Consider the following 20547-nt stretch of genomic DNA (forward strand, 5'->3'; position numbering starts at 1 on the left):
ACTCAAAAAAACCCTGCAAAATGAACGATCCCCATTATCCTCAGCTGTACTTTGTGTTTAATGCTAATTATCAAATGCTTACACACAAATTAAGATAAACATAAGAAATCATATCTGCCAGTGCTAGGCTCTGGGGTAATTGTGAACATGTTAGCATGCTAACCTTAGCATTTAGCTGAGAACTGCTGCAGTTACAGCCCCAGGTACAGAGCCGCTAGCATTAGCATAGCTGTAAACTCTTAGTCTTATTTGATATTTCTAGCCTGTTTATAATATCCTCACACATTCTGAGTCTTATCCAAGCAACATCTCCAGCACTGAAAAATGAAGTCAACGCCGAAGTGCTAAAAACTGCAGTTCATCAAATACCCCCATAGACCCCCATATGAAAATGCCAGACTTTACAGTGGAAATAAATATGTTTGCAGCCAATTTTGGTCCCTAAAACTAATTTCCCCATTCATGACAACTGCACGGGGGTGAATCTTTAAATCACTTGTTTTAGATTTTGGTTGGTTTGTACAATATGTGGTCTCATCTGTCTTTTCAGAGAACGTAAACTGGCTTTGTTGTGCTGTGATATGTGATATTAATGTCAGTATTGAGGTTGTTCCTTCACCAAAGCATGTAATTACTTCACTCTTTGTGGAAACATCAGCTAAAAACAGTGCAGCAGTTCCTCTTTCTGCGGATGACCGGGCAGGTTTATGGTTCAGGTGCTGGTCCACGGGTGGAGGCTGAGCTGCGCAGTAATGATGAGTGACAGGAGATCCGGCCAATCAGAGGAGGGACTAAAGCTTTTAATGCTGTCAGAGGCTGCAACGCCCAGACGGAGCCACCTGTAGCAGCCGCAGAGGAGACGTCCTGGAGGATACAGCACCGTTATCTTCACCTTTATCCTGGCAGCACTCGGAGCTTCCTAACCGGCTGGTCCCCCGGAGACCATCCGTTTTCTCACACCGAAGACTGGAAACATGAACCTCAGCTTTCTGTCCGCCGTGTTTCTGCTCGGCGCTGCCCTCAATGGTGAGCCAAGTTTACGTCCACGCTCTTTAATAATCTGTCAGACTGTTTGGAAATGTGTATTTGGTCTAACATTTTCCTCCGAATTTGACTTGAGCGTCCTAAACACATTTTCACATCACTTTTCACGAGTTAAAGTTCACTTAGTTAAATGTGTGCTCTTAAAGATGAGGTGACCTGCAGTATCAGTATTAGTATCAGTATTAGTATTAGTAGCAAAAGGTACCAAAATATCCAAAGTACGATGTGTGATGCAGGAAAATGTGTACTTGTAAATACCACATGTACTTTTTGGTAGTTTCATCTGATCACCAATCAAAGGTCATCATATATATTTAAAGTCCGGCTCAGTCAGAAAACGACATTTCTCATGTACATAAGGGATATTTTGTATTTCTGGCCTCTTTTCTGCCCTTTTTACCCTTATTTTAGTAAGTTTTAGGCTACATCTCGTACCTTATCCCTCATTATTATATCCTGTGCATTTCAGTAGGGCTTCTTGCAAATAATATACCCATAACATAGAAATTAATGTCCAAAATTATAATATATAAGTATTTTCAGTGGCAAAAATCTCATTCTAATACATGTATGTGCTCAATGCATGTTTATGATCTGCTGTCCTGTGATTAGTGATGGAAAATCATGTGTAGGCAGATTACAGTTATGTTTGAATAAAGTGATGATTGTGACATTTTTTTAGGGGTTATCATCAACATTATATCTATGGAAATACAACATATCAAGCAAATCTGATGTTTCAAACTAGTAAAGTGTAGTTTCGAGCTGAGGACATAGAAAATTTAATAATAATTGTCACATTTTAATACAATACAATTAAATGGAAACAACTTAGAGAAAAGAAAGAAAGAAAGAAAGAAAGAAAGAAAAATACACCTTTTCCTCCTCTTTTGCCTTTTTTTTCTACACGTTCATGAATAGTCTTAACCTCTGACTCACTGCTCCGTCAGTGTGACTCAAAGTTCTCTGGGGGTGGATGGATGCCTGCGAGGAGGCTTTGGCCAAACAACAGCCGGCCCCCTGAAGCGCAGCACACTCCACACACAGCGTTTACTCTGTGTGTGCATAGGTGGACTCCCTCCACAGCGTGGTGAAGCTGCCTGGAGGAATTTTGATGAGCTCTCCACTGTACAGACCTGCTAAGCTTAGCTGCAGTCAAATCCATTGGTCACCCTTTGCATTGTTTTGAACCGGTCTGAAGTGCATCTCTGTGATTTAAGGTTCCCATAGAGTCATGTGCTGGAGCCTCGCTGCAGGCCTGCGGGCTGTTTGTGTGATTCCCCTCCTGTCATGTGTCGACTTCTATAGAACAGACTCAGATGGAGCTCGAGGAAGACTGGGAGGTGATGGAGGCTCCAGTTTGGGGCGTGACTGAGTGTGTCTGAAGTAGCAGTAAAGAGGTCCAGATGAAAAGACCTCCTGAGGGTCATGATCCTCCTCCTCTGAGTCTGGCGCCACGTTTTCTTGTGCCCTCTATAAGAAATCTCTGCTACGGTTTCCTCTGCAAGGCCACATACAGTTAATCATTTACAATGTCATCGTCAGGAGTGAACACACGGTTATGGGAATGAACCCACCCATGTTGGGTTGTGTCTAACCACTTTTTTCATATTATAGTAGAAAAATTGATTAAATTGCTTAATTGACGAAATGTTAATAGAGGAAACAGCAATGTCCTCAATTAGCTTTTGTCTGACTAACAGTCATATATTCAATTTACTGCTACATATAAAACAATGAAAAGTTGCAAATCGGCACATTTGAGTGGCTGCAGCCAGAGCTCATTTGGTATTTTTGTGTAAATTAAAATCATTTTCTGTCAATCAACTGATCGATTATTCGGCCAATAATCTTGCAGCTCTGGCCTCATGCACATTTTCAGCCTTTATTTGCAGCCATGCTGTCAGTGGGAGAAGTACACAAAGTGCTCATGTTAGCCAGCTCAGTTCCTCCTCCTCTGTTTCCATAATCGATGTTCCTCATTGGACGCTCTTTCAGCTGCTGGTGTTGTTTTCCCGTCCCTTGGTCGCTGCGTCCCTGCTGTATCCTGTTGGATTAGACCTGCTCCGGGGCAGTAAATCTCACTCTGTAATTGGAAAGCATGTGCTGGCGGAGCTTTAATTGGATATGATATGTGCAGAGGCCCTGCGACTGAGCCCTGCTCCAGGGAGCCATCTGTTGCCTCAGAGTTACAGTATAAGAGCTCTGTTTGCTCAATGCAGACCACTCTTTTCTGCTATCCTCTTATTGAAGACGTCACTTAAGCTGGAGCCCGTATGAGAAAAGGAGCCACAGTATGACATAACCACCTCGAATAAATGTCGAAACTCAACATCCGATGGGCTTCTTGTTTGCTGTGCCGCTCAGTGTGTCCCTGTGTAATGGCGATGCTGGCCTGAGATTTTGTGTGTGTGCTTTGGGCAACACGTGTCCGTCAGGCCTCACGTTTGTTTGTAACAGGAAGAGCCTCAATCCCAGCCGAAATAAAGTTTATGTGAGATGTAGGAGAGCAAAGTCTTCGCAGGATGAGCTTGTTTTAGGTTTATTTTATCACTCATCTGTTAATGATACACACTGTTTTTGTCTGCATTGAGTGATAAAAGTACATGTCACTGACTTTTGGCTGACTCGATTGTGTGATTGGTCACTGATTATAAAGGAAAAAGTGTTTCATTGTTTCATTTGCGGTAAGTTGTTAGCAGAGTAAAACATGATTAAAATATGGAAGTGATTCAACAGGTATGAAAAATAAACTTGGGTTCAAAAGAGCAGCAGTTTCAGGGAGATTCCTCTGGAAAACATCAACTTCTTATGAACGAACTACAGCGAACTTGATCAAAAATAACTAAAAGAACAGAACTTCGTTTTGTCTATAAATACTAACAAATTACATGGTTATTTCCAAGAAACATCCTAGAAAATTGTTAAGAATTTGCAGACTCAGAAAAACCATGTTAGCAAAACACAATAATACTCTTTAAAACACAATAAAACGAATCAGAGAATCCCACAAAGCAATGAGGAAAATAAAGGTTTAGAAACGCAGCAACCAGCTTTAATTATTGGTTATAAAACTATGTGAGCGTTAACTGCTTTTTACTTCTACTCTACAGGGAAAACACTGTACTTTTTACTGCATTTATTAAAAAGGTATGGTTAGCAGATTGCAGGTAGTTTTGCAGGGTTTTATACACAAAACAGTCTGTAGGATTAGTTTATAAAATATGATGTATTTCTACACAATAGAGGATATAAAGTTGTAAAAATAGGGTCCAGCCTACATTCATATCAAGAAGATTAACATGATTACCTTTGTAAAGGAAGATTTTTAGCTAGGTGTGTCTAATGAAGTGGCGAGTGAAGGGCTGCACCTTGTTATTTTATGGATTTATTGATTGCATGTTATCTAGTGTCTTGTTTTGTGCGCCCAACAATCCAAAACCGAAAGATATTTACTTGATTATCATATAAGGCAAAGAAAAGCAACAAATGTTTTAGACACTGGAACTGCTTTTGTTTGAAAATGACTTTCTAACTACTAATCAATTAGCAAAAAGGTTGTCAGGTAATTTGCCGAGTAGTCATGTGATGGTTTCAGCTCTAGCTCAGTGTGCAGTGTATGTCCACAGTGAAAAACGTATAAGCATCAACACTAATATTTGGATATTGACATATCGCTGGAGGCGTCAGTGTATCTCTGATTAGACTGTTGACACGAGGCTCTCAGCAGGATGACGGACTCTCAGTCCTGTGAGGTTGCCCCTGGTGACCCGGCGTCAGCTGTGTGGCTTTGATGTGGCAGCCCTCAGGCCTGGTTTTCACTCAGCAGTGAATGCTGAAGGAAACGGGCCTGTGTGTATCCGCTGGTGTGCTGTGGGTTTTTGTAACGCAGGGATGGGCACCTTTAAATAACAGGAGGTCATAAACCAGTCTGCAAGAAAGGTTCACTCCCATTGGCTGGCAAAGGGACACACACACACACACACACACACACACACACACACACACACACACACGCATCACTGTCGGTCAGCTCTCCATATGACTCCTCAGCCTCCTAATGAGATGCTGCCTTTTGGCCTCAGGCTCTTCCTGATTGTTGGGTCACAACCTGTCAGTTCGTCTCCTGCTCTCTGTGTCGTCTTTAAAAATCAGCTCCATCCTTCTCGCTGTGCTGCTGGATGTGATAAAGAAGTATTTCAGGAACGTTCTTTCCCCCAACCCCAACAATAAACTGAAAATATTTCAGGAGACCTGTATGGGCTGCTCGGGATTTGTTCTGGTGTGTAATTAATACAGACAAAGAGTGGCAGTGTGGACAGGAAGTGGATGATGTGAGCTGCTGGAACTGGATCTGACAGTTCAAGAGCAGGTACTTCACAGGAGTGCTGTTGTGCCGCATGAATAAAAGTCTCCTGAAGTGCAGCACAAACATCAGTGCTTACGTTTGGCTCCGTCTCTCTTTGTTTCTGCTACTGTTAGTGATATGAAGTGAGATGCAGCTGGAGACAGACGCCTCCTCAGCAAAAGATACAGTTCCACACTGCACCTATTTGACTTCTGTGTTACTAGCAGTCGTTCTTATTAGAGTTGGTGGGCAAAGCCGGACCTTCTTATCCGCATCCTCCTGAGTGTGTGCTCGCAGGCCGACCTTAGACCCACTTGACACCCTGCCTGACCCAGTCATCCCTTTTGTCTGCAGGGGATTATCCGGTTTTGGGTTAAATCCTCAGAGACAAGGCTCCCTGTTAGACGTGCAAGGCAGAGTGTACTCTTAATTACTCCACTATTTCAACTATATTACACTGACTGACTGTCTGCAACTTTACCAACACAGGACACCTAGAAAACTCACAAAAACAAGCATCAGGCTGTTAACATGTAATTTAAGAAACGCTGTGCATGAGGTGAAGTGAGGGAAGTTTTTCAGTCTTCGATCAGAGTGACATCGGTTGTCATTGAAACTTGCTGACATTTCCATTTAAATAGAAATAGAGAAGCAGCACTGAGCTTTGAAGCAATCATCAGTATGAAAAGGACAGTGGAAGGAGAACAACTGTTTGTCCATGATGGGCTGTACTCATTCTTCTCTATGACAATTTCCCTTTTGTCCATCACTTCCTTATATCCAAAAATGCACAGTGTTTTTATGATGGGGCCATAACCTTCTTCTGGTAACTCTCCTTTAGTTTTATATGATTTGTAGACAAATGCAGTATCAGAAATACCTCAGCAGGTCGGGAACCTTTGTTCAGTTGGACATTTTCAAGGTCTCAGCTTCAACATCTTTACATAATCAGACAATAATCTTTGTACATGGCAGCCACATGTTAAAAACCCTCATTACAAGGTCAGCTCAGTCATGTGGACTTTGTGTACTTGACATCAAAGCTAATCTCATATCAACATTTCTTATCACGGCTTTGGAAATGTCATCATACCCCCAGAAAAACCTTTCATATTTTGTTTTCCATTGTTTTTCAGGTGAGACTGTGTGAAGAATGATTGTGTAATACCATAAAAGCCTTTATTTCACTGTGTGCTCTACTTGTAATGGACTTAGCTGGAGCAGCAGGTGGTGATTGATTAGGATGACAGTAGTTTACAGATTCATAGCTTTACAGGCGTAAAAAGACATCTAATGTTCAATCTGTAATAATGCTCTTATGTCAAGGCCCAGTGTAACACTCATAGGTTAACAAATCAGGGTTGCAACTTCTGACAGTCAGGTGGGTGAGATTCTGCTTTTTATTTTTGTTCTGTACATGAATGGCTGTGTATCGCTCATGTTGTAGGGACATAAATGTGTTCACACACAGTTATATTGTGGGGACTCATCATCCTACCTGCCTTATGGGGACAAAACACAAGTCCCTGTAATGTAAATCATTAAATTTTGGGATGAAGTCATGGGGGTCAAGGTTAGGTTTAGAGTAAGTCTCAAGGAAATGAATGTATGCAACAGTGGTGGAAACGTGTGTGTGTGTGTGTGTGTGTGTGTGTGTGTGTGTGTGTGTGTGTATTACTCATGTCGTAGGGACATAAATGTGTTCGCATAGTCACATTGTGGGGACTCGCTATCCTACCTGCCGTATGGGGACAAAACAGAAGTCCCTATCATGTAAATCATTAAATTTTAGGATGAAGACTGGAGGATAAGATTAGGGTTAGGTAAGGTAAAAACACAACATCCTATTGGATGTTACGATAGGCACGGGCTCAGGGGAAAGGGGAAGACACAGTCTTATTAAAAGGATGTTTGAAATAAAACCACTGGTGCTTAAAAGATGGTGCTCCCAAGAAAAAAAAGGAGACAATAAGTTTAAAAACCATGTATGATATCTCGGTTGATAAAATCATTAAAAGAATATCTGCAAGAAAAATTAAATAGAAAAAGAAAAGAAAAGGAAAGAAAACAATGAAAGTTAGGGTGGGACTGCTGTACTAGTTTTTGGGGGTCCAAAGCGCAGGTGGGGTCGCAAATATAAATTAAAACCATTTTTTCTTTAATAAACACCTACCTTAGTTTTTAAAAGATGATCTTCCCCTGGGGTTATAGAAAGAGTATGTTAAAATGACTGCTTGTTGTCAAGGACCAGTAAATAAATCAATAATTTAGTAATAGTTTATAAGTTGATTATATACTATAGGTTAAAATACTGGATTGATTAAAGTATAGGCGCAATGATAAAACACACATGTATTAAAAGTGATAAATATATATAGAGGAAAATTGTTAAAATCAAAAGCTGCACGCACACATAAATATATCGAATATAGAATATAAATAATAAATAAATAGATTAGTTAAAAAGTGTTTTGGAAAAAGGGGCGGGGTAAGTGCTAAAATAAGTGCTATAGATGATGTTTTAAAGCACAATAATAAAATTAAAGGCGCTCTGCAAAATTCAATCAATCCAGTATATGGATATAGCTCAAATGTGTTTTGTCCCGATCCTCTTCATTATTGGACAGAGAGGGAGGGGTAAGAACAGTTGTTCTTCCATTCCATTAAAAAAGAAGATGGAGGATGGATTCCCATTAAAATTTCTCATTGAGTCCTGTTGACTGGATTGTTTGCAGCCGGTGGATCCGTCTCCTCTCCACGCCCGTCTCTGTACCGTGGACCACCGTTGATTGCTCTCCAGGCCCACACTCTGGAGGTTGTGCGGGCCGTGGAGTTTAAAATGAGTGTATAAAACGTTTGTACTGTTCCCACTGTTCATCCTAAAAATATGTTGTTTTAATCTTAAAATTAGTTGGTTGCCGGTCTCTCCCACAGTTTGTTATGGTTAGCGTAAGTCTCCAGGAAATGAATGGAAATGTATGTAATGTTCGCAGCAGTAAAGGAAACGTGTGTGTATGCGTGTCTGCCATTAGAGGTTACTGAGAAAATGATAAGTAATAAACTAATTAATGTATCAGTTCGTTTTTATGATTCTGTAAATACTTTCCATGCAGTATGATAAGATTATCAAGACAATCGAGTTATAAGCTCAATTATAACTCGACATAACAACCAATAAAACGAGTTCACACACAGTCATTTACTGTGCCAGTCCTGCCAGATCATGCTGATTGTCCAGATAATAACAATGATGATAATGGTGAATAGTTCTGCAGGTATTTGGTCATAAACATTATACAACAAATTAAAATTCTGACCCGATGATGGTGCTCGATGTAAAATCAGTCAGTCATCTGATGTGCATCCCTGTGGTTGGTTGATCTGGCAGACAGCATCCGTCATTGCAAGTAAATAGTGATTTGCAGGCCTGCATGCAAGAAACAGATGTTGCACCATGTTGATGTTAAATATGTAGTTATGGCAACAGCGGCACACAGTACAATAATGATAACAAATACTTTCTATTCAGTCAGTTACTTACGAAGAATCTGATTATACAAATCATTTGACTCTCAGTAAATCCAACCTGAGACTCAGGGCCACCTTCCCTTTGTGAGAATGACTGTGCTCCGCGCTCTGCAGTTTGACCGCCTTGTAAATACACAGATGTTGCAGCCAGCCACTGCAAAACCATTCATGAGTCTCTCAGGATTTGGAGCTTTCAAAGTCATACAAAGTGTACTCAGTTCAAAAAGGGGATAGCTTATAATGTTCGGGTATGTGAGTGGAGTTCATGCATCTGGCTCTGTAATCAAGTTTGGATCTATGTTGTTTATCGTGCTTAGTTTGTCCAAACGCTGGTGCTTGACATACCTTTGGTTCAGTCAGTTTCTCCCAGTCTGGTCCGTTCGCTCTGTCTCTTCACTTCTCAATCAGACTTGATTGAGTAACTAACTTTTTAGCCAATCAAAGCACAGGATAAACAGGTAACCCCCACAACAAGCATAGCCTCATGAGATGCCTCGCATATCCACAAACAGTGGATGTCTCAGTCCTGAACAGGTATATTTTCAAAGTAGCCTGTAACCCCATGAAATACATGCTGAGTGCCTTAATGCTTACTGCTGTAGGTAGTGTGCTAGTTAGCCAAACATGCTAACATTCGCAGCCTCTTGGATAATTGGCTGATTTTGTGTTGATGAAAATTTTTAGGACCTCCACTGCCGCTAATGTAGTGAAGCAACACACACATCAGACTGATCTGCAGGGTGGAGTGTAAACTGAAACTGCCCAGTTTCTCTAAAGCAACAGGAGTCTGAAAAATGTGATTATTTTTGATACGAGCAGATAAAACTTTGGCCTTTGAGGTTTTAATAGAAAGTCAGGTATGCGGGAATGAGGTGCACAGAGAAATGTTTAACCTCCAACTCAGTTATACATGGAAACACACACAAGTCCTTGAAGTGGATATTCTGCTGAAATGTAACACAGATAATGTAACAGGGCTAATCAAGACAGGGTTGACTGGATCTGATGTAAGAGGTTTTTCATTAATCTCCAGTCATCCGTTAAGATTGCCTTTGAGACTTAATGTGGACGAGCCCGTCACAAATTGATGCGTGTGTTTTACAGCAATGATCTCACACTACACTGCTCCACACATGGATTTAGCTCTGCTAAACTTACCTTTACTTGTTGGCTTTATGACCATTAAAAACATCATGTGAGACTATAAACATCTTTCCCACCTTTTGTCACTTCCTCATTGAACATTGTTGATTGCTTAATGTCTTTGTCCACTCCCATGATACATGCTTTTTAAGGTGAGTGTGTGTGCATATCAGGTACATCGTATCCAGAGAAGCCTGCTGTCACAGGGTGTGTGCAGTCTGTGGTTTTTCAACCAACTCCAAGTGGGTCGTGGTTACCAAGTGACAAAGACATTAGGTCACACAGTGCCTTGTACACAGAAAATAATCAAATCACCCTCAGGATCTGATATTAGTCCTGGTTTTCTCACCACTTCCTGATGCTTTTGAGATGACTTACAGGGGAAAACTGTAAGGAGTATATGTGCTCTCTGGCTGCTGAAAAGGGGCTTTGAATGTAATGATTCAATGCATGCAGATGAGGAGCTGAGGTAAACAGGCTAAGCCATTATCGAAGCCTTCCTGCAGTTTGTACCACTCCTCAAGCTGCCCTCTGGCTTCCTCTGTCCCCCCATAAACTCAAAGCCAAAAGTGGGAGCAGGTTAAATGGAAACAGGCGTCACAACAGCACGCTGAGCGAACAGGAGGCAGTTCTTTCCTCTGAGACGCTCAAATGAAGTTAGCGGCTCTTGTGTTGGGCACATCTCTGTGTTGTGAACAGCCTTCATTTGTGGTCATTCTTATCTGCTGAAATGTGCTCACTGCTCCTCCAACTGCGTCTCCAACTTCACCCCCGTCCACCACAGAGCACATCCCAGCTTCAGTAACAACTACAACTACAGAATATGGCACAGCAGACTCTACAACTATGAAACCATCCACCACCCATGTAGAGACAATCACAGAGTCCAGAACAACTACAGGAGCAGTCAGCAACCCTGTTACGGTGGACACCACCAGCAGCCCAAATGGCTCCCCATCAGCTCCAACCAGTGGTGCAACCACCACACCTGCTCCAACTCTTTCTACAAGTACAACAATCATACACACCAACAGCAGCCCAGCAAGTACAAGTACAGTAACTCAAGAAACCTCTACAGCTGTAGTAACTACAACTACACTAACAACATCTACTAACACCTCACCTGAGACCACCACCACATTCTCATCCTCCACCACAATCACAACGCTAACAGCTGGACCCACACCCTCTTCACCTACCTCCATCTCCACCTCCAGCTCTCTCCCTACAAACACCTCCCCAGGCAGTTGCACCATAGCCTCCACTTTAGTTACCACCACCCCTAGTCCCTCAACAACCACCTCAGGAGGTACGACTGACGGCATGATGAGTGTTGATGTTTATTCTGAAATAGTATACAGCAACATGCAGGTGAGAGGGAATTCAGTGACTCAAAGTTAAAGCATTTTACAAGTTTGCACACGTGTCAGGTCACTAAAATCACTAAAGTCAGAAAATTTCAAATGCATACTTTAAACTCTCTTAACACCTTAATGAGATGTGGCCACGAAAGAAAAGGTGATGAGCTGATTATTTGTCTGCTTTTCTTTTGACTGCAGGAGTGACAACCACCACTAGTCCCTCAACAACCACCTCAGGAGGTAGGACTAACAGCATGATGTGTGTTGATGTTTGTTCTTCAAAAATAATATGCAACATACAGGTAGGAGGGAATTCAGTGATGACTCAAAGCTGCACTGGGTAATTTTACAAGTGTGTACGTTCTTCAGGTCTCTGAATGCAGATTTGTGACATTTTCACAAGTCTACAGTCATGCCCTCTGAGGCTGTACTGAGGCCCAGTGCTGCTTTGAGTCCTTGCTACTGATATTTCCACTTACCTCACTAAATTCCAAGTTGAAATCAATCGAAATCTACTTCGAATGAATGTGCATGTCACTTGATTGTATTTATATCTTATGCTGCTGACAAGTGGCCAAAAAAATCACATTTCACTTTTTCACATTTATGCTGACGACCTACGTTTTTGTTTTTGGAAAAATGAGACGCTGGCAATGAACACTGGTGTAGTCATGTGTTGCTGTCAGCACATGTATCTGGACATTTGTCTGGTCTTTATTACTCTCTCGCATGTCTTATCTGATAACACCACGGGGGAACACCAGAGTCAGAACATTTGAAATGCTTCTGTTTCTGGTCAATCGCATCTTGCATTTAAAATATTTGTACACCTTAATGAGATGTGCCCAGGAAAGAAAAGGTGATGAGCTGATTATTTGTCTGCTTTTCTTTTGACTGTAGGAGTGACAACAGCAGCCACCACACATAGTGTCACCAGTGATGGAGGAACGAGCACTGAGACACCAACCACTGCTCCAGTTTCTGACACGACTGTAACTTCAACCTCAGGTTCAAGCAGCAACAACACAACCAGCAGTTTTACACCGTCACCAGCATCCACCTCAGAGCAGTTCACAACCTCAGTATCAACTGCAACTACAGAATTTACAACTATGAAACCATCAACCACTCCTACAACCACAGTCACCACCAGCAGCTCAACTGACTCTCCATCACCTTCACCCAGTACCACAACTGCCACACCTCCTCCAAGTACACTGACCACACACCCAACCACCGACACAACTACAAGTACATTAACAACACAGACGACCACAGATGCAACCACAAATACACCAACCTCACACACAACCACCAATGAAACTGAAAGTACATCGACCGCTTACACCAGCAGCAGTCCAGCAAGTACAAGTCCACCTGTCCTGACTACATCTACACTAACAGCATCTACTAACACCTCGCCTGAGACTGTGTCCACCACCACAGTATCCTCCACCATCACTGCAGTTACAACACTCACAACTGAACCCACACCCTCCTCTCCTAGCTCCATCTCCACCTCCAGCTCTCTCCCTACAAACACCTCCCCAGGCAGTAGCACTGTAGCCTCCACTTTAGATACCACCCCCCCTAGTCCCTCAACAACCACCTCAGGAGGTATGACTAATAGCATGATGTGTGTTGATGTTTGTTCTAGAAAAATAATATGCAACATGCAGGTGGGAGGGAATTCAGTGAGGACTCAAAGCTGCACTGGGTAATTTTACAAGTGTGCACATTCGTCAGGTCTCTGAATGCAGATTTCTGACATCTTCACAAGTCTACAGTCATGCCCTCTGAGGCTGTACTGAGGCACAGTGCTGCTTTGAGTCCTTGCTACTGATATTTCCACTTACCTCACTAAATTCCAAGTTGAAATCAATCGAAATCTACTTCGAATGAATGTGCATGTCACTTGATTGTATTTATATCTTATGCTGCTGACAAGTGGCCAAAAAAATCACATTTCACTTTTTCACATTTATGCTGACGACCTACGTTTTTGTTTTTGGAAAAATGAGACGCTGGCAATGAACACTGGTGTAGTCATGTGTTGCTGTCAGCACATGTATCTGGACATTTGTCTGGTCTTTATTACTCTCTCGCATGTCTTATCTGATAACACCACGGGGGAACACCAGAGTCAGAACATTTGAAATGCTTCTGTTTCTGGTCAATCGCATCTTGCATTTAAAATATTTGTACACCTTAATGAGATGTGCCCAGGAAAGAAAAGGTGATGAGCTGATTATTTGTCTGCTTTTCTTTTGACTGTAGGAGTGACAACAGCAGCCACCACACATAGTGTCACCAGTGATGGAGGAACGAGCACTGAGACACCAACCACTGCTCCAGTTTCTGACACGACTGTAACTTCAACCTCAGGTTCAAGCAGCAACAACACAACCAGCAGTTTTACACCGTCACCAGCATCCACCTCAGAGCAGTTCACAACCTCAGTATCAACTGCAACTACAGAATTTACAACTATGAAACCATCAACCACTCCTACAACCACAGTCACCACCAGCAGCTCAACTGACTCTCCATCACCTTCACCCAGTACCACAACTGCCACACCTCCTCCAAGTACACCGACCACACACCCAACCACCGACACAACTACAAGTACATCGACCACACAGACAACCACCAATGCAACCAAAAATACACCAACCTCACAGACAACCACCAATGCAACCACAAATACACCAACCTCACACACAACCACAGATGCAACCACAAATACACCAACCTCACACACAACCACCAATGAAACTGAAAGTACATCGACCGCTTACACCAGCAGCAGTCCAGCAAGTACAAGTCCACCTGTCCTGACTACATCTACACTAACAGCATCTACTAACACCTCGCCTGAGACTGTGTCCACCACCACAGTATCCTCCACCATCACTGCAGTTACAACACTCACAACTGAACCCACACCCTCCTCTCCTAGCTCCATCTCCACCTCCAGCTCTCTCCCTACAAACACCTCCCCAGGCAGTAGCACTGTAGCCTCCACTTTAGATACCACCCCCCCTAGTCCCTCAACAACCACCTCAGGAGGTATGACTAATAGCATGATGTGTGTTGATGTTTGTTCTAGAAAAATAATATGCAACATGCAGGTGGGAGGGAATTCAGTGAGGACTCAAAGCTGCACTGGGTAATTTTACAAGTGTGCACATTCGTCAGGTCTCTGAATGCAGATTTCTGACATCTTCACAAGTCTACAGTCATGCCCTCTGAGGCTGTACTGAGGCACAGTGCTGCTTTGAGTCCTTGCTACTGATATTTCCACTTACCTCACTAAATTCCAAGTTGAAATCAATCGAAATCTACTTCGAATGAATGTGCATGTCACTTGATTGTATTTATATCTTATGCTGCTGACAAGTGGCCAAAAAAATCACATTTCACTTTTTCACATTTATGCTGACGACCTACGTTTTTGTTTTTGGAAAAATGAGACGCTGGCAATGAACACTGGTGTAGTCATGTGTTGCTGTCAGCACATGTATCTGGACATTTGTCTGGTCTTTATTACTCTCTCGCATGTCTTATCTGATAACACCACGGGGGAACACCAGAGTCAGAACATTTGAAATGCTTCTGTTTCTGGTCAATCGCATCTTGCATTTAAAATATTTGTACACCTTAATGAGATGTGCCCAGGAAAGAAAAGGTGATGAGCTGATTATTTGTCTGCTTTTCTTTTGACTGTAGGAGTGACAACAGCAGCCACCACACATAGTGTCACCAGTGATGGAGGAACGAGCACTGAGACACCAACCACTGCTCCAGTTTCTGACACGACTGTAACTTCAACCTCAGGTTCAAGCAGCAACAACACAACCAGCAGTTTTACACCGTCACCAGCATCCACCTCAGAGCAGTTCACAACCTCAGTATCAACTGCAACTACAGAATTTACAACTATGAAACCATCAACCACTCCTACAACCACAGTCACCACCAGCAGCTCAACTGACTCTCCATCACCTTCACCCAGTACCACAACTGCCACACCTCCTCCAAGTACACCGACCACACACCCAACCACCGACACAACTACAAGTACATCGACCACACAGACAACCACCAATGCAACCAAAAATACACCAACCTCACAGACAACCACCAATGCAACCACAAATACACCAACCTCACACACAACCACAGATGCAACCACAAATACACCAACCTCACACACAACCACCAATGAAACTGAAGGTACATCGACCGCTTATACCAGCAGCAGTCCAGCAAGTACAAGTCCACCTGTCCTGACTACATCTACACTAACAGCATCTACTAACACCTCGCCTGAGACTGTGTCCACCACCACAGCACCCTCCACCATCACTGCAGTTACAACACTCACAACTGAACCCACACCCTCCTCTCCTACCTCCATCTCCACCTCCAGCTCTCTCCCTACAAACACCTCCCCAGGCAGTAGCACTGTAGCCTCCACTTTAGATACCACCCCCCCTAGTCCCTCAACAACCACCTCAGGAGGTACGACAAACAGCATGATGTTTGTTGATGTTTGTTCTTCAAAAATAATATGCAACATGCAGGTGGGAGGGAATTCAGTGATGACTCAAAGCTGCACTGGGTAATTTTACAAGCGTGCACGTTCTTCAGGTCTCTGAATGCAGATTTCTGACATCTTCACAAGTCTACAGTCATGCCCTCTGAGGCTGTACTGAGCCACACTGCTGCTTTGAGTCCTTGCTACTGATATTTCCACTTACCTCACTAAATTCCAAGTTGAAATCAATCGAAATCTACTTCGAATGAATGTGCATGTTACTTGATTGTGTTTATATCTTATGCTGCTGACAAGTGGCCAAAAAAATCACATTTCACTTTTTCACATTTATGCCGATGACATATGTTTTTGTTTTTTGGAAAAATGAGACACTGGCAATGAACACTGGTGCAGTCATGTGTTGCTGTCAGCACATGTATCTGGACATTTGTCTGGTCTTTATTACTCTCTCGCATGTCTTATCTGATAACACCACAGGGGAACACCAGAGTCAGAACATTTGAAATGCTTCTGTTTCTGGTCAATCGCATCTTGCATTTAAAATATTTGTACACCTTAATGAGATGTGGCCAGGAAAGAAAAGGTGATGAGCTGATTATTTGTCTGCTTTTCTTTTGACTGTAGGAGTGACAACAGCAGCCACCACACATAGTGTCACCAGTGATGGAGGAATGAGCACTGAGACACCAACCACTGCTCCAGTTTCTGACACGACTGTAACTTCAACCTCAGGTTCAAGCAGCAACAACACAACCAGCAGTTTTACACCGTCACCAGCATCCACCTCAGAGCAGTTCACAACCTCAGTATCAACTGCAACTACAGAATTTACAACTATGAAACCATCAACCACTCCTACAACCACAGTCACCACCAGCAGCTCAACTGACTCTCCATCACCTTCACCCAGTACCACAACTGCCACACCTCCTCCAAGTACACCGACCACACACCCAACCACCGACACAACTACAAGTACATCGACCACACAGACAACCACCAATGCAACCAAAAATACACCAACCTCACAGACAACCACCAATGCAACCACAAATACACCAACCTCACACACAACCACAGATGCAACCACAAATACACCAACCTCACACACAACCACCAATGAAACTGAAGGTACATCGACCGCTTACACCAGCAGCAGTCCAGCAAGTACAAGTCCACCTGTCCTGACTACATCTACACTAACAGCATCTACTAACACCTCGCCTGAGACTGTGTCCACCACCACAGCACCCTCCACCATCACTGCAGTTACAACACTCACAACTGAACCCACACCCTCCTCTCCTACCTCCATCTCCACCTCCAGCTCTCTCCCTACAAACACCTCCCCAGGCAGTAGCACTGTAGCCTCCACTTTAGATACCACCCCCCCTAGTCCCTCAACAACCACCTCAGGAGGTACGACTAATAGCATGATGTGTGTTGATGTTTGTTCTTGAAAAATAATATGCAACATGCAGGTGAGAGGGAATTCAGTGATGACTCAAAGCTGTACTGGGTAATTTTACAAGTGTGCATGTTCTTCAGGTCTCTGAATGCAGATTTGTGACATCTTCACAAGTCTACAGTCATGCCCTCTGAGGCTGTACTGAGGCACAGTGCTGCTTTGAGTCCTTGCTACTGATATTTCCACTTACCTCACTAAATTCCAAGTTGAAATCAATCGAAATCTACTTCGAATGAATGTGCATGTCGCTTGATTGTGTTTTTATCTTATGCTGCTGACAAGTGGCCAAAAAAATCACATTTCACTTTTTCACATTTATGCTGATGACATATGTTTATGTTTTTGGAAAAATGAGACACTGGCAATGAACACTGGTGCAGTCATGTGTTGCTGTCAGCACATGTATCTGGACATTTGTCTCGTCTTTATTACTCTCTCGCATGTCTTATCTGATAACACCACAGGGGAACACCAGAGTCAGAACATTTGAAATGCTTCTGTTTCTGGTCAATCGCATCTTGTGTTTAAAATATTTTTACACCTTAATGAGATGTGGCCAGGAAAGGAAAGGTGATGAGCTGATTATTTGTCTGCTTTTCTTTTGACTGTAGGAGTGACAACAGCAGCCACCACACATAGTGTCACCAGTGATGGAGGAACGAGCACTGAGACACCAACCACTGGCCCAGTTTCTGACACGACTGTAACTTCAACCTCAAGTTCAAGCAGCAACAACACAACCAGCAGTTTTACACCCTCACCACCGTCCACCACAGAGCAGTTCACAACCTCAGTATCAGCTACAACTACAGAATCTCCAGCTATGAAACCATCAACCACTCCTACAACCACAGTCACCACCAGCAGCTCAACTGACTCTCCATCACCTTCACCCAGTACCACAACTGCCACACCTCCTCCAAGTACACCGACCACACACCCAACCACCGACACAACTACAAGTACATCGACCGCACAGACAATCACCAACGCAACCACAAATACATCAACCTCACACACAACCACAGATGCAACCACAAATACACCAACCTCACAGACGACCACAGATGCAACCACAAATACACCAACCTCACACACAACCACCCATGAAACTGAAGGTACATCGACCGCTTACACCAGCAGCAGTCCAGCAAGTACAAGTCCACCTGTCCTGACTACATCTACACTAACAGCATCTACTAACACCTCGCCTGAGACTGTGTCCACCACCACAGCACCCTCCACCATCACTGCAGTTACAACACTCACAACTGAACCCACACCCTCCTCTCCTACCTCCATCTCCACCTCCAGCTCTCTCCCAACAAACACCTCCCCAGGCAGTAGCACTGTAACCTCCACTTTAGATACCACCCCCCCTAGTCCCTCAACAACCACCTCAGGAGGTACGAATAATAGCATGATGTGTGTTGATGTTTGTTCTTCAAAAATAATATGCAACATGCAGGTGGGAGGGAATTCAGTGATGACTCAAAGCTGCACTGGGTAATTTTACAAGCGTGCACGTTCTTCAGGTCTCTGAATGCAGATTTCTGACATCTTCACAAGTCTACAGTCATGCCCTCTGAGGCTGTACTGAGGCACAGTGCTGCTTTGAGTCCTTGCTACTGATATTTCCACTTACCTCACTAAATTCCAAGTTGCATTCAATCGAAATCTACTTCGAATGAATGTGCATGTCGCTTGATTGTGTTTATATCTTATGCTGCTGACAAGTGGCCAAAAAAATCACATTTCACTTTTTCACATTTATGCTGATGACCTACGTTTTTGTTTTTGGAAAAATGAGACGCTGGCAATGAACACTGGTGTAGTCATGTGTTGCTGTCAGCACATGTATCTGGACATTTGTCTCGTCTTTATTACTCTCTCGCATGTCTTATCTGATAACACCACAGGGGAACACCAGAGTCAGAACATTTGAAATGCTTCTGTTTCTGGTCAATCGCATCTTGCGTTTAAAATATTTGTACACCTTAATGAGATGTGGCCAGGAAAGGAAAGGTGATGAGCTGATTATTTGTCTGCTTTTCTTTTGACTGTAGGAGAGACAACAGCAGCCACCACACATAGTGTCACCAGTGATGGAGGAACGAGCACTGAGACACCAACCACTGGTCCAGTTTCTGACACGACTGTAACTTCAACCTCAGGTCCAAACAGCAACAGCACAACCAGCAGTTTTACACCCTCACCACCGTCCACCACAGAGCAGTTCACAACCTCAGCATCAACTGCAACTGCAGAATCTACAACTATGAAACCATCAACCACTCCCAGTACACAGACCACACATCCAACCCCCGACACAACTACAAGTACACCGACCACACACCCAGGTGAGAGGGAATTCAGTGAGGACTCGAAGTTAAAGCTGTACTGCATAATTTGACCAGTTTGCAGGTTGCACAGGCCAAAAAATAAATGATCAATAATCACAATTATTACTTTATCTTCAGATTCACATTATTCTCACAGCCAGGTGAGATGCTTGTGAATGCAGTCCTTTCTGGTGGTTGATTTTGAAAAATAGATGCTAGAAATAAATGAAGAAAGTGTTTTTTTTAAATTGTACCAGTTATTAAAATATTACACAGTGATACATTTGGCAACAATAGGTCAATAAGTGGAAAACGCTGCAGACAATATGAAAGCCTTGCTGGTCGTTAATATGCAGCAAATGTATAGATTTTCATTGGCATAATTACAGATTGATCATGTTGACTCTTCCAACTTTAGCATGAAAATGTGCAGCATGCATATAATCATAGTGACACTGTTGGACACTGATGATGGCTGTGTTCTCTGTTTAAATGTCCTTTGATTGATTTTTATCTGTGTTTTGATGTTCTTTTGCCACGTTGCAGAAACCACCACTACCAACCCACCTGTTACAACAGCGCCACCCACAACCGTCACCATCCCGTTCATAGGTTCGTACCTTTCTCCAAAGTGTTGGAGTGTGCGGTTGCCCATGAAATTGTCATTGTAGAAATTATTGGTTGGAATTAAATCCTGCTCACACAAGGACCCACACTGCTAGTGGTACTTGTTTTGTGTCTTTCATTTT

At 43.0% G+C, this 20547-nt stretch overlaps 3 protein-coding genes across 3 annotated transcripts in view; 2 read left to right on the forward strand and 1 right to left on the reverse strand.

Annotated features, from left to right (window-relative positions):
• Positions 1-20547, reverse strand: part of asic2 (acid-sensing (proton-gated) ion channel 2) — a 483037-nt gene that overhangs the window by 59690 nt on the left and 402800 nt on the right. The gene's annotated exons all lie outside the window — the stretch shown is intronic.
• Positions 1-20547, forward strand: part of LOC139343766 (protein HEG-like) — a 43290-nt gene that overhangs the window by 18589 nt on the left and 4154 nt on the right. The window lies entirely within an intron of this gene.
• Positions 845-20489, forward strand: LOC139343093 (mucin-2-like). Its single transcript, XM_070980495.1, has 9 exons — positions 845-1026; positions 12325-12432; positions 13702-13809; positions 15157-15264; positions 16613-17161; positions 18068-18862; positions 19472-19481; positions 19631-19816; positions 20345-20489. The coding sequence occupies exons 1-9, from the start codon at positions 975-977 to the stop codon at positions 20487-20489; spliced, it is 2061 nt and encodes a 686-aa protein (XP_070836596.1). The 5' UTR covers positions 845-974.

Source organism: Chaetodon trifascialis, chromosome 15 (genome assembly GCF_039877785.1).
Source record: "Chaetodon trifascialis isolate fChaTrf1 chromosome 15, fChaTrf1.hap1, whole genome shotgun sequence".
In the NCBI taxonomy this organism is placed as follows: Eukaryota; Metazoa; Chordata; class Actinopteri; order Chaetodontiformes; family Chaetodontidae; genus Chaetodon; species Chaetodon trifascialis.